This window comes from Hipposideros armiger, unplaced genomic scaffold, assembly GCF_001890085.2.
Source record: "Hipposideros armiger isolate ML-2016 unplaced genomic scaffold, ASM189008v1 scaffold_419, whole genome shotgun sequence".
Lineage (NCBI taxonomy): Eukaryota > Metazoa > Chordata > Mammalia > Chiroptera > Hipposideridae > Hipposideros > Hipposideros armiger.
In genome coordinates, this window is record NW_017731769.1 from 1264714 (window position 1) to 1277610 (window position 12897).

At 57.8% G+C, this 12897-nt stretch overlaps 2 protein-coding genes across 2 annotated transcripts; both read right to left on the reverse strand.

The window, feature by feature from the left end:
- Positions 1-75: 75 nt before the first annotated feature.
- Positions 76-2500, reverse strand: NAA10 (N-alpha-acetyltransferase 10, NatA catalytic subunit). Its single transcript, XM_019664335.1, has 3 exons — positions 2051-2500; positions 1088-1172; positions 76-402 (listed from the first exon to the last, which is right to left on the reverse strand). Exons 1-3 carry the CDS (start codon positions 2080-2082, stop codon positions 166-168), a joined length of 354 nt encoding a protein of 117 aa, XP_019519880.1. The 5' UTR covers positions 2083-2500; the 3' UTR covers positions 76-165.
- Positions 2501-2946: 446 nt separating this feature from the next.
- Positions 2947-11566, reverse strand: RENBP (renin binding protein). Its single transcript, XM_019664334.1, has 15 exons — positions 11465-11566; positions 11086-11195; positions 10871-10946; positions 10576-10651; positions 10223-10395; positions 9521-9745; positions 8922-9003; positions 8385-8560; positions 7721-7852; positions 5365-5452; positions 5166-5288; positions 4774-5022; positions 4220-4318; positions 3795-3853; positions 2947-2995 (listed from the first exon to the last, which is right to left on the reverse strand). The coding sequence occupies exons 1-14, from the start codon at positions 11489-11491 to the stop codon at positions 3837-3839; spliced, it is 1653 nt and encodes a 550-aa protein (XP_019519879.1). The 5' UTR covers positions 11492-11566; the 3' UTR covers positions 2947-2995; positions 3795-3836.
- Positions 11567-12897: the final 1331 nt, after the last annotated feature.

The following is a 12897-nucleotide window of genomic DNA, read 5'->3' on the forward strand; positions in this document are numbered from 1 at the left end:
CCACATCCATAGGGACACAGCGGGGCCTGAGAGAGGCACGCCCCCCAAATGTGCACACTCGCACACACAAACCCCCCAAGGCCACTGGGTGAAGTTTATTGTGAAACCTTGAGGGGTGAGGATGGGATGGGCAGGGCAGGGTGGAGAGAGGAGCACTTGCAGGCTCTAGGAGGCTGAGTCAGAGGCCTCTGAGCTGTCCTTGACATCGGTGCTCTCTGTGGTCTCGCTGACCTCGCTGAGGTCCTTGCTGTCACCACCGCTATCTTCAGCAGCCAGGCCCTTCTCCTCACGACAGGCCTCTCCTGAGCTTGGAAGTGAGTTGCCCTTGCTCTCCACCTTGTTCTCGATGGAGCCCAGCACGGTGTGCCTGCCCTTCTCCTTCAGCTCCAGGTGCCGCCTCAGCTGCCGCCAGAAGCCCAGGGAGAAGTGGGAAAAGGAAAGGACCTAAGTCTCCAGACCACGTAGGTCCTCTCCGGCTACCCAGGGGAGCCTGTGCCTGTCACCTTGCTGGGGGGAGGGGGCAAAATAGGAGGCAGCAGGGCCAGGGTAGGAAATGCACGACTGTGTTGGGCTGCATCCTGGCTCAGCCCTCTGTGGGCCTGTTTTCTCTCCTGTCAAAAGGAGGGTGCTCATGCCTCCCTCACACGGGCTGCTGCAGGACCTTGACTGTCCTCAGCGCTGAGCCTTAGGGCAGGCCGTGGCTGTCCCCGGGCCCTCACTACTCTCCTGGGGCCCTCGCTCTCAGCGAATCCAGGGGCCTCCTCCCTTGCCTCTCACATCACCCTATGGGGTGGCACAGGCTTCTTCCTGAGCGAATGGAATCTTGAGCCGAGGTGACCTCCCTCAAAGACCTGCCAAGGCCCAGCTCGCCACTGACAGCTGAGGAAAGTTAGGTGATGAGGGCCATGACTCCCAGCAACGTAGCCACAAGGGCTGGCACCTGGTCTAGCTCACCTCCAGCCATCGCAGGCCTCCTACGGTCTCAGGGCCCCTGGGAGCTTTACCTTCCCTCCAGCAGGGCCTCCCCTGTTTGCCTTGCTTGTCTGTATCTGTGGGGACTGTGGCCCTGGCCCCACTAAACTTTTACCTCATCAGCCATCTGGGTGAGATCCCGCTTCATCGCATATGCATCTTCCCCATCTGCATAGTATTTGGGCTCCACTTCGCTGATCCTGTGGGTAGGGGGTGGAGAGAAGGAAGATGACCCAAATCAGGGGGCAAATGCTTTTCAGCCTTCTGGCATCATATGCTAGTGGGGCGGCGTGGCATTCCCCCTTGAAGGACTCTTTTGGAGACAACGAGCCCTGTTTCCAACATGGCCTTCCCTCTGCTCTCTCCAGCAATAAGTAGTGCCCAGAGCCTTTATCCCCACCCCCCGCCCCGGGTCCTGTCACTGTCCTGCGTCCCTAACTTGGCTACCAAGATCTGTTTCTGTGGTTTCTGGTGAACTGAAGCCCTGAATTAAGCCACACCCTTCCCTCCCTGTCCTGTGCCCTGTCACTTACTGAACACACATGGCCGGTTCCTATGCCTAGCACTCAGAATCAGGGAGGAGTGGTGCTGCGGCCTATGTTCCTGATAGTCATTGCCAGGCAGCGTGGCCCCTGGCCCAAGCAGCTCAGGGGCTGAGCCTTCACTGGAGGTGTGCGTGCAGACTTGGGCACCCAGCCACTGAAAAGGGAGCTGGACTCAATGGCTTAGAAAGGCCCTGCCAGCCCTAAGCCCCTGGAATTGCTGACTACCAAAGGCATCAGCACCCGGGTCAAGGATCTTTCCTCAAATGCCCTTCATAACAGCCCCTTCTCATCCCCCACCAAAATGAGGCTGAGTGCTGTCTCGGTGGGCCCGCCACGGACAGCCTGCCCCAGCCTCACTTTCAAGTGGTTTTCGTCACCGAGTACTGGGCACGTCGATTCCCTGCCAGGCTCTCTCTGTCCTGTGCCAGGCACACAGTGACTCCTGCATCCCTGAGCAGACCTGCCCTCACCCACCAGGATGCCCAGAGCGTTAGCTCCCTCCACTCCTCATGCTGATGGCGTGTCCTTCCTACCTGGATGTACTCAGGCTTCTACAGCACCACATTCTCCTTTCTTCTGGTTCCGCTTAGATGCTTTTAGATGCCTGGCCACTTTGCGTCCTGCCCCTCGGGTTTTGCTCTTGTCCTGGGCCCCCATCTCTACTCCCGAACCTTCACTGAAAAGCCTCTGCTCTTCACTACGCCCCAGCCTACCCTCAGCCAATATCAAGCCACCGCTCCTCCACCCAGCAAGACACACCACACATCCTACTGCATCACAACATGCCTCCAGCAGACGGCAGCAGGTCGGTGCCATCGCCACTGAGAGTGGAGGAGGCACCCTGGCAATGTGTGTGGAGTCCATGACCTGCTCCCCATCTCAGCCGCCCCCAGCCCCCTGCCTGGAAGGCAGCTCATCCCATCTCCGCCATCAGGATAAGCCAGACCTGGGACCACCCCACTCCAGTGGCAAACTGTAGATCTACTTACTGAAAGTTGAGGGTGTTGGAATAGAGGTGCAGGGCGGCCCGGTTACTGCAGGGGAATAAGGCACCGCTGAGCTTCACAGACTTGGCCAGGCAGGGACAGCACATCCAGGTCCTGCCCTTCGCAGTCCCCCTCCCCACGAATCCCACTTCCCAGATCTTTCCCAAAAACCAGGGCACTCCAGGACCCACATCAAGATGGTATCTCCTCCCCACTGCCCCCCTTCCCTCAGCCCCAGCTTCCACCTCTTCCTGACATGCAGGGAGACGTATTTGGCATTGAAGTTCTCGATCATGGCTCGGGAGGCCTGGTCCATCAGCTTCTGAGCCAGGCCGAGGCGCCGGTGGGAACGCTTCACAGCCTGGTGGGAGAAGGGTGAGACCTCAAGGGCTGCCCAACCAACCCCTACTTCCACCCCCACCAGCGCCTGGGTGGGCCCTACGCACCAGTGAGGTGATATGTCCGTGGGGCACGTCATCTGGGTCCTCTTCCCTAGAGCAAGAAGAAAGAAGAGAGGCTAGCAAGGAACGTGATGCAGGAGCAGCTACGCCCCGCACGTGCACATGACCGGAGTACAAACTCCTCTGGTTGGCCCCAAAGTCCCCCCAGACCTGGGGTGGGGGAGAGCTGGGATTCTCAAAACCCCACACAGCAGCCAAAAGACAAGTGCAGTGTCAACGGAATACAATGGAATATTGTTTAGTGATAAAAAGAAATGAGCTAGCAAGCTATGAAAAGACATGGAGGAACCTGAAATGCACATACTAAGAGACAGAAGCCAATGTGAAAAGGCTATATAGTGTATGATTCCATCTTGACATTCTGGAAAAAGCAAAACTATAGTGACATTAAAAAGATTAGAGGTTAAGATGGGGGGGAGATGAATAGACAAGGACACACAGAGGATTTTTAGGGCAGCGAAACTACTCTGCATGATACTCTAATAGTGAATACATATCATTAAACAATGGTGTAAACCTACAGAAAGTACACCAAGAGGGACACTTAATGGGAACTAATAATATAGCAATGTTGGTTCATCCATTGTAATAAATATACAAGATAGTACTAACAGAGGGAATTGGGGGGAGGGGGGGAGGGAAGGGGTATATAGGAACTCTCTGTCCTTTCCACTCAATTTTGCTGTAAACCTAAAACTGAGCTAAAAAAACAGTCGATTAATTAAAAAAACCCCAGGCAGTATCCACCAGACATGTGCGGTGTTGGTGCCCCCAAGCCCCCCCACACACACACACACACCAGGCTTCTCTCTCCTTCCTTGGAAACTCACATTTTGGCCAGGACGTACCCCACAATCTTCCCGTTCTCATCCTCAGCGATGTAAGAGAGCTGGGTGACGGAGGAGAAAGAAGTCAGAAAACAGAAAAGAACTTCCTGTCAGGGGTGAGGAGCCCTTACAGGACACCTGCTCCCCCCCCCTCCCCTTCCGCCGCTAGCCTCTGGCCTCTCGCTGTGTGCATGACAGACAGAAGTCAATCAAGTGGAGAGTTCAGTGACAGCTCCTGAGCTCCCGGCCAAGTGGCTTGGTTTCCCCACCCCATACTGTTCCCCTGTCATTCGCTGGGAAGAGGACAGACGCAGGTGGGAATCCTCCCCATCCCTTGGCCCAGTTTTACCCCCTCCCCATCCCAAAGCACTCGCTCGTGCCAAACCAACGCCTAGTGTCCCCTGTGCCCAAATGCCCCAGCTGCCCACCTGGGGCCAGGAGAGGCCGTGGTAGAAGTAGTATTTCATCTGGTAGTTCTCTGGCAGGCACAGGAGGTTGCAGTGTTGCATGTTCATCAGGTCCTCCGGCTGCGGGGAGGAGGGCAGTGGAATGCAGTCAGGCCAGGGGCTGCGGTGACTAAGTAGGCCTCAGTCCTGTCAGAAGCCTGCTCGCTGCCTGTCTACTCACCGACACCCTCCACTCCCGCCCCACGCAGGGCTGGGCGGGCCAGTGACTGCCTGTCTTTACACGGGCCTGGCCCACAGGCGCTGGGCAAAAATCGTCTTTCCTGGAATGAACGTGGGTGCCACGGGGGGGGGGGGGCTCCCGGACACTATCCAACTGAGCCTAGACATCCCGCAAAGACGGGATTCGCAGCCCCAGCCTCCTCTTCGGGTAGGTCCAGTCCCCCGGGCACCGTGGCCTTCACTTCCCCGCGCTAGGCAGCTGGCCCGGGGCTCACCGGACCCCTTGGGAGCATGCGCACGCGGACACTGGGCCCGCACCCATGAGGCGCGGACAGCCTCCCGCCCTGTCCCCTCACCCTCGCATTGCGGATGTTCATAACGGCGGCGGGACTGCCGGCTCCCAGCGGGTCGTGAACGCGCAGTCAGCTGCGGCCGCGCTCGAAAGTGACGCCGGGACGGCCGGGGCTGGGGCCAGGCTCGCGGGGGCGGCGACGGAAGGGGCGGCGCGCGCCGGGACCGGCCACCGGCCGGAAGTGCGAGCCGCCAGACCCGCCTTCGCGGTCGCTTGGCCAATGGGGCGGGACGGCCGGCGGGCGGGTGCGAGGCTGTCGGGAACCCGGTTGGGACTGGCGGCGCGCCGGGATGATCCCGCGCGCGGGGCGGGCCACTGTCCCGGCGTGCAGGTGCCCTCCCAAGACCCCACACACGCGTGCACACGGACTGTGTAGCAAGCTGTTTTATTCCGCACCTTGGTGGGCGGGGACGGCGGGCAGGGACCCGGCGCTGGGGGCCGGGACCGGGGCGAGGCGGCTCAGCAGGGCGCCAAGCATCTCCTCACACATGGCGAGACACCGCGGCACGTGGAAGCAGCCTGTGGGGAGAATTGGGAGTGTCGGGGACAGCCGACTGCCCCGAGCCCCTGTGGCCCCGCCCTCTCCCCCACTCACCTTTGAAAGGACCCCCCTTGATGGTGAGGACGACCCTCCCCTCTCGGTTTAGGTAGCCAAACCATTCCCCGTACTCGGGATCGCGAAACTGGAATAACAATGAGACAGTGACAGCCAGCGCCTGCAGGACCCGCCCAGATGCCACAGGCCTGGGGAAGGGGCGGTCACCGTCTGGCTACCCGGGGTCAGGTTGACTCCGGGTAATATGGCTCCAGAATCAGTGCTCTTAAACGCGTACGGCGTCATGGACAAAATGAAATCAAAGGGCTTTGCCGTTTCCACTTTCTGCAGTGGAGTGTGAGTCTGCAGCTAAATAACCCTACTGGGGGAGGGGACGGCAGGCTGTGAGATGAAATACTGCAAGACGGATGGACTAAAAAGAACCCTGTTTGGGGATGACAGAAACATTCAATATCTTGATAGGTAGGGCTTATGATTACACAGATGTATACATTTTAGTATATATAAATTGCACTTCAATAAAATTGATTTAAAGAAAGAAACAAAGAGAACCCTGATGGAGGTGCTGACCTGTCACATAACTTTGTAATAGGTTCCCTGTTTCCCAGGCCTGTCTTCCAGCACCTAGATCTGACTCCTGCCTTGTTCCCCACAGGTCCCAAATGCACCTCCCCATCCCTCAGAGCCTCCTGCCCCTGCCCAGCAACAGTGTTGACCCTTCTGCATTCCTTCCTTCTCTCCAGCTCGCTTCCCATTGGGCACCTGTCCCCTGGAAGCTTGTCAATTCCTTCCAGACACCCCAGGACAGACCTCAGAGCCCTGACCTAGGCCCTTCTCTTTCCTCCCACGATAGAGGCTTCAGTGAGGTACAGCCCCTTCTCAAAAAGGTCATAGAGGCAATCAATGACATTGAAGTCTGCTACCAAAATATCTTTTTAAATTGGGGCCCATGTATTGGTGTATTTTCGTAGGGGGTAAAACTAGTTCTGTGTCTATTCATTCTTTCTAGCGACATGGTGGCCTTATTTTTCAAGTACTTAATCTGAACGGGAAGTAATTTAACCGTTTTCCTGTTCAGTTTTGCTGTGGATGTCTGAAATTTTACTTTATGTATTGTTATGTTGGTTAGTGCATGATTTACCTGTTGATAACTTGTGTAATTGTTCAACGCCATCTCTGTCTCTTTAAAATGTATTCCTTAAATTTCACTTTATGCAGTTAGAACTGGTGGCCTCTAACCCATGTTCTTTATGAATGCATTCAATATTAAGATATAGCCTTGGGTCTCATGACTCCTGTGTTTGGAAGTAGTGACAGGCATGAGAGATACTTGGAGATGCCTCTCTAAGTACAATGTAATATGAACATATCTGGGCTTTCTATTGGTGACAAAGTGGGGCATTGCTTATACCACTGTGATCACTGCCTCCATTCATAGTGGAAGTAAATGCTGGATTTCAGTTAGAGCTTAGTGCAAATAAAGATGTCATTTTCTCTCAGGTTTCGAAGCCCATAGACCCCAGAATGAGACTCCATTCTGGAGTTTACCAGTGGAGTGAGTTGTGGTTTTAGAAACATATCAAAAGTCTTCACTCATTCACCACCAGGCTCAGCACCTGAGGTGCCCCGTTGGCAGCGGCTGGTACAGCTCATCACTCTGCTCATGGCACTTTGGCCCCTGGCTTCCTTCCTACCTTGCAGCTGATTCCTGTCTCCTTTGCTGGGCCCGCCTATTCCCTCTTCTTCTTCTGTACTCAAAAGCTCACTTTGCCTCCTGGCTCCCAGGATCATCTATATTCTTAGGACACTCAGACAATCATGGCCCAGGCCTCTCCCACGTGACTAGACTCTGATCCATCTGTCCACTGCAGCTCCCACCCCAGGCCAGGCCCTCATCCTCGCTGGCCACAACCACAGCTACAGCTTCTTATCTCCCCACCTTTGCTGTGCCCTACAGCTTCCCATCCCGAAGGACCCAGTAATACCTGAATCACACAAGGTGACGACTATACAGAGCACCCCCTACCACCTTTATTCCCTCCCACAGCCCTGACCCTGCTTTAGTTTCCATAGTTCTCATCACCATCTCTATGTTCACTTATTTACTTGTTTATAGTCTGCCCCCCCCCAAAAAAACAAAACAAAACATGAGCTCCAGGGGAGCAGGGACCACTTTGTTGACTGAACAGAGGGCACTGGGGCCAGACCTCCAGGAACTCTCAGAGCAGCTGAGGGACCACACCCAGTGAAGGTGAACCTCCCCATCCCTATCCGGCCTCCTCCCACAGCCCAGAAGAGCCTGGCCCTGGCCTGCCTGGCAAGGAATGGCTGCCTGCTGTCTCCTCCACATCTTTGCTGAGCCCACAGAGAGATGTGGACCAGAGAACACACTTACCTGGTGGAAGGTGTACTCGGCCACCTGGTTGAAGAGATGCAGCAAGGCAGGGTCCCCGCTGTCACTGTAGCCCATGAGGAAGGCAATCATGGCTTCACTGTGTGGCCACCACAGCTTCATGGCCCACTCCAGCTGAAAGCAGAGCAGAGCCATCTCTGGGGGTCTGAATGACCCCTCAGAATGAGACTAGCTTCCTGACTCATTGCACCCCAAGTAGCCTCTTCCAAAGGGCAAGGGTGGGGCAGGCTTCTCTTTAGCCCTGTCTGTCTTGTCAGTCTGTCTAAAGGCCCTTGGACACTCAGCGTCTGCCGGTGGCAGGGTCAGCCACCCTCTGTGGATCTCAGCAGGATCAAGGCACAATCGGAGGCAACAGACATAAGGGAGAAAATCTGCTCCTACTGCTTGAAATCACCCAGAATGTCTTTCAAAGATGAAGGGGACATGTGTCTCTGCATCGGCATTGTTCGTGCTCCCTAGTGGCCTTCCTATGCAAATGAGGTTGAGTACCACTGGCACAGAAGTCAAGAGCTTACCACTGGGGTCACGTTGGGCTAGTTCACTGCTTTGAGCCCCAGGTCCCTCTCTATGAAAGCAAGCTTTGACTCTCCCAGGACAGAAAGCTTCGAACAGGTTAGTATCACGTGGCCCCGGGGAAAATTCCCACCTGGGTGGGGCAGAGGCCATCAGCATCCTGGAAGTAGAAGAGGCCTCCATGATCAGGATCCCATCCAGAACGGAAGGGCAACAATAGGAACTTGTCAACCACGTGGGCTCGAAGTTCAGGGTCACCTTTCCGGATGGCATGACGGAGCAGGAACCATCCGGCTTCCAGTGCATGGCCTGGGGAAGGCTCAGAGTAAGCAATCCTCCCCACGGCGGGAGGCTCAAGTCCCTGCGCTGACCACCTGACCACGGTGCCTCCTTTCCTCTTTCCCTACCAGTTGAAGCTGCTCTGAGCTCCCCCGCCCGCCTGACAGCTGCTCTCATGCGGAAAGCTTGCCCTCCCAGTCCATCCCAGACTTGCTTGCTTGCTGCTGACGCCCCAGCCTGGGAGGCCTGTCCTCCCTTCTGTGCCTGGTCCTTGGCTGGCGCAGGGTGGAGGGAGGAAAGTAGCCCCCAGGGGTTCCCCACATCTGAAGCCCAGGCCCCAGGACTGAGCCCTTTTCCTCCTGTGTGGCCCCCAGCCCACCCTGCCCCTCACCTGGGTTCTGGTGTCTCCCCAGGCAACCAGGAAGTTCCTCACCGTCCTTCGACACATTCTCCAGCACAGCCTGCCCATCCCTCTGCCAGGGGAGGAGCAGGAGAAGGTAATTCTGCCTTCAGCCCCAGATGCCCAACCAGAAAGACCCTCTGTCCCTCCCTCCATAATCTGCAAGCTTGGGCAAGCCTGGCTCAGAGGGGCATTTGAGCAGGGGCCGATTGACTCCCAAGAGCCTGGACGGGTTCTAACCCTGGCTTTGGACCTGGGCCCCCCAGGTTGGAAGGATGAAACATTGAAGGGGGACTGAGATTTGGGTGGGCTGTGCTGCCCACAGAGACCTGGAAGGACTTAGATCTGCCCGAGGTTCCTGCTCTCTGCCGTGCCTGGGGCTCTGCCACCCTCCCTCCTGCCCTTGGCCCCAGCCAGCTCCCTGGGCCCTCCACCTTCCCGAGGGTCCTAGGCCACGCCTCGCTCTGGCCAAGCCTCCCGTGTCTCCCCGTCTGTGAAGGGGACCATCAGGGCCCTGAGGGGTGGGGGTTGCCCTGTCCCCCAGTGCCAAGGTCCCACCTGGCAGCAGGTGTCAGCCTCCTGTCCCCCACCTGGACATGCTGCAGGATCCTCTGGGCGCACCAGTCCCCCAGCTCCGCGTAGTTGCCCGCCAGCTCTTCATCCGACTCCCCAAGCTGCTCCACCAGGTTGAGCAGCATCATGGGCACCGCCATGGACTCTGAGGCCGGGGCCCCCGGGAGCTGGGGCCGGCCCAGCCCCGATGGGTCCTCCTGCACCCAGTGTATGATCTGATCCATCATTTCCACTGCTTCAATCTGGGTGGGGAGAGGGGGGAGGGGAGGCGGGGGCTGAGGCTGCATCCTGTCCAGCCCAGTCCCAGGGCTCAGCCCTGAGGGGGGAGAGCCCTGTCCTTCCACCCACCCGCAGGACACCTTCCTTCACCAAGGACCTGCTCTGAGCCTGGCCCGGGTTGGGTTGCTGGGGGCCAGGGTGGACCTGCCCCACCCTGTCTCAGGTCCCAAGGGGCCCTAGGGAGGGGGGAAGAGTTCACAAGTGAAGGAGACATCTGGGGTGGGACATCCCTAGACACAGTGACAATACAGTGCCACAAGGAGGGTGTTGCAAGCAGCCCTGGAGCCTTGGGGGCCTAGAAGGATTGACGTTGACAACAAACTCCGCCTGCCGACAGGGCCCAGGTGGGGGCTTGCACACAGAGTGGGAATGCATCGAGTGGCCAAGCCCAGCACAAGCAAGGGCACAGAGAGTCACAGGGCAGCCTTGCTCCCACACACCTGGTAATGCGCTTCCCCTGTCACTCTCCACAGCTCGTTCATGGCCATGGTGTAGAAACACTCACTAAAGATGGTTCGCTGCACCTTGACGGGGCGGCCATCCCGTGTCAGCACAAAGGCACATTTTTTCCCCGGAGGTGCCACTCGGGCATAACGGAGCAAAAATTCGCCACCTGGTGGTTGGGAAGTTGGTATGTTAGAACTTAGGTTAGGACAACCACCCCCCTCCCCCATCCTTCCCACCTGTGAGTGGCCCCAGGCCCTTCGCTGTTTCTAGACCCTCCTAGGAAGTAGGAATAGGTGAGCTATTGAGTCGACTTGCCCTCTGGGGACATAGGGGCAGGGTGGGGTACCTGCTTTAGCTGAATCTAGGAGTTCCAGGCGGCGGAAGCGCTCAAACTTGCGGTACAGATAACAATACATCCACACCTGTGGAGGAGCAGAGAGACTATGGCTTAAGCCGGGAGCAGCAGGGTCCTCTGGGCTGGGATGAGGGCCACTCCTAGGTGCCTTTGTCTCAGGAGAAAGAGTACTAAGATGATGGGCCTTGTGGCGAGTGTACGCTCGCGGACAGGACTGAGGCAGGACAGGCCACGCTGATTCTGGCTTCCGCCCCCGGAAGAGCTGCACGCCTGGGCACATTCCTACCTGCCTCCCCTGCAGCCAGACATACTTGAGGTCGTCATACACCCGCCCATCGCGGCCAAGGCATGTGAAGAAGCCCCTGTGGGATGCAGCAGCATTAGCACAGGGAGATGGGGCCTTGCGCTCCCCCACAGTCTGCTGGGCCCAGCAGTTCTGAGTCTGCTGAGAGTGAGGTGGGGGCTCCCGGAGGGCAAAGCCCCTGTTCAGGCGAGGCGCACCCATGCTCCTGGTCGTGGGAGTGCTCCATCCAGAAAGCCACCACACGGTCCAGCTCCTGCCCCACACGCTCCTTCCAGGCCTGCAGAGTCTCCCGCTCCTTCTCCATGTCCTGGGGAACTTGGAACTTGGAGGCGCAGCTCCCCCACAGACCTCCCCATCTTCCTGGGTCCCAGCCTCCTCCACGGCCTCCTCTGTATCTCAGGTCACCCCAGGCTCGTGTGCGCACCGGGGCCGCCTGACCCGTCTCCCCCAGGCTTTGGGGTTCCCCTACCCGTGTGCAGGGCTGCCCTCCAGCCCGGGTCCCGCCCCAGGACTGACCCCACCGAATCGGGGACCCTCCAGGACAACAACCTCCCCTCCACCGGCCCCATCACTGGCCTGCCACACTCGGAGACCCCCGCTCATCCCTCCCTCTCCTCCAGGAAGCCAGATGGAGCTGGTCGAGGTCCCGTGACTGTCACTCAGCTGACCCAGCCTCGCCCCACCCACCCCCTCCTCCGGGGGTTCCGCAGGGCCCGGGGCGGGGCCCGAGACGGGAGGCGGGGCTTGGATACGGCTCGGCTCCGCCCCCCCACTTGGGCCCCCAGCGACCCTCGGGTGGCAGAGCCCCGCGATGGCCGCTGTTGGGGTTCCTCGGCTTTAAATCCTCCTGGTGAGACATGCTGAGTGCGCTGGCAGGACGATCTGGGGCGGGGGGTGGGGGAATGCGGGGTCGGCTCTCCCCTCCCAGCCACCTCTCCCCACCCTCGAACTGAATCCTGAGAGGGGCCCTAGTTGGGGGCTCTGGGCAGGGCAGAGAGACCGAGGGCGGTGGCCCCAGCAAGGGCATGAGGCACAGGTGCAGTAGCAGAGGGGACGGCTAGAAATGCGTAAACCGAGGCTCCTTTGACCTGTTACCCTACAGGGTGGGCAACTCCTCTCAGATGAATCAGTGCCTCATCAAATGCTTCAGCGGTCAGTATCGGTCGACTGTTGGCTTTGACTTCTTCGCCCAAGTGATGCAGCTCGAAGGCCAGACAGCAACTGTGCAGGTAAGAGTGGGCATCTGAGGACTTCTCTGCCCGCAGGCCCCCAAAGTTCACCAGGCCTGGCTTTCAGTGCCTAGATGTGGTTTGCATAGCTCTATGACTGTCTGACCTGACCAGGTGCTCCAAACAAGGCCGGCTGAACAACTGTCCCCCACTTTCCCTGCCAAGGGAGGAATTCTGTGGAGGGAGCGTTCCAGGGGGCAGATCGCCAGAGGGCCCTGAGCTCCCAGCTTGGACTCCAGCGTTGGTTGTCCCTTCTTCCATTATGAGGGATTGCAGCCCAGGAGTGTAAGTGGGCCTCTACCTCATCAGTGCAGCTATGACATGGCCAGCACACAGAGGTTCTGGTGCCTGGGCGGCACCCACTGCTGTGTGCTGGTCTTTGATGTCACAATGGCTTTCTCCTTCCAGATTCTGGCTTCTTGGCAGGCAGAGTTCCTGCTGCAGGCTGACCTTCCCAACCCCCCAAAATTCACCTTTGTGATGTTTGGGAATAAGATTGACCTCCCTGGCCAAGGGCATAGGCAGACCTCAGAGATACTTTGGGTTCTGTTGCAGACCACTGCAATAAAATGAGTTGTAATCTTTTTGCTGACGGAAGATCTTGCCTTCAATTTGTAAAAGACCCAACATCTGTGAAGTGTAATAAAAAAAGGTATGCTTGTACGCTGTAGCTTCTCTGTGTCGCTGTCGCCTTACAGCTATTCTTAGACCACCTCCCCTGCATTAGCCTCTGACCCATTAGTCGAGAGAGTGTCTCGGAAAACTGAGGCCGGATGGAAT

Excerpts from the sequence above, each read along its gene's own strand:
- NAA10 (XM_019664335.1), bottom strand. The coding sequence starts at position 2,082 with ATGTGGTGCTGTAGAAGCCTGAGTACATCCAG. Across the intron at positions 1,173-2,050 it reads AGAAGCCTGAGTACATCCAG|GATCAGCGAAGTGGAGCCCA; the intron begins GTAGGAAGGACA and ends CCCTACCCACAG. Across the intron at positions 403-1,087 it reads TCACCCAGATGGCTGATGAG|CTGAGGCGGCACCTGGAGCT; the intron begins GTAAAAGTTTAG and ends TTCTGGCGGCAG.
- RENBP (XM_019664334.1), bottom strand. The coding sequence starts at position 11,491 with ATGAGCGGGGGTCTCCGAGTGTGGCAG. Across the intron at positions 11,196-11,464 it reads GGGGTCTCCGAGTGTGGCAG|GACATGGAGAAGGAGCGGGA; the intron begins GCCAGTGATGGG and ends CAAGTTCCCCAG. Across the intron at positions 4,319-4,773 it reads TGAACATCCGCAATGCGAGG|CCGGAGGACCTGATGAACAT; the intron begins GTGAGGGGACAG and ends TCCTCCCCGCAG.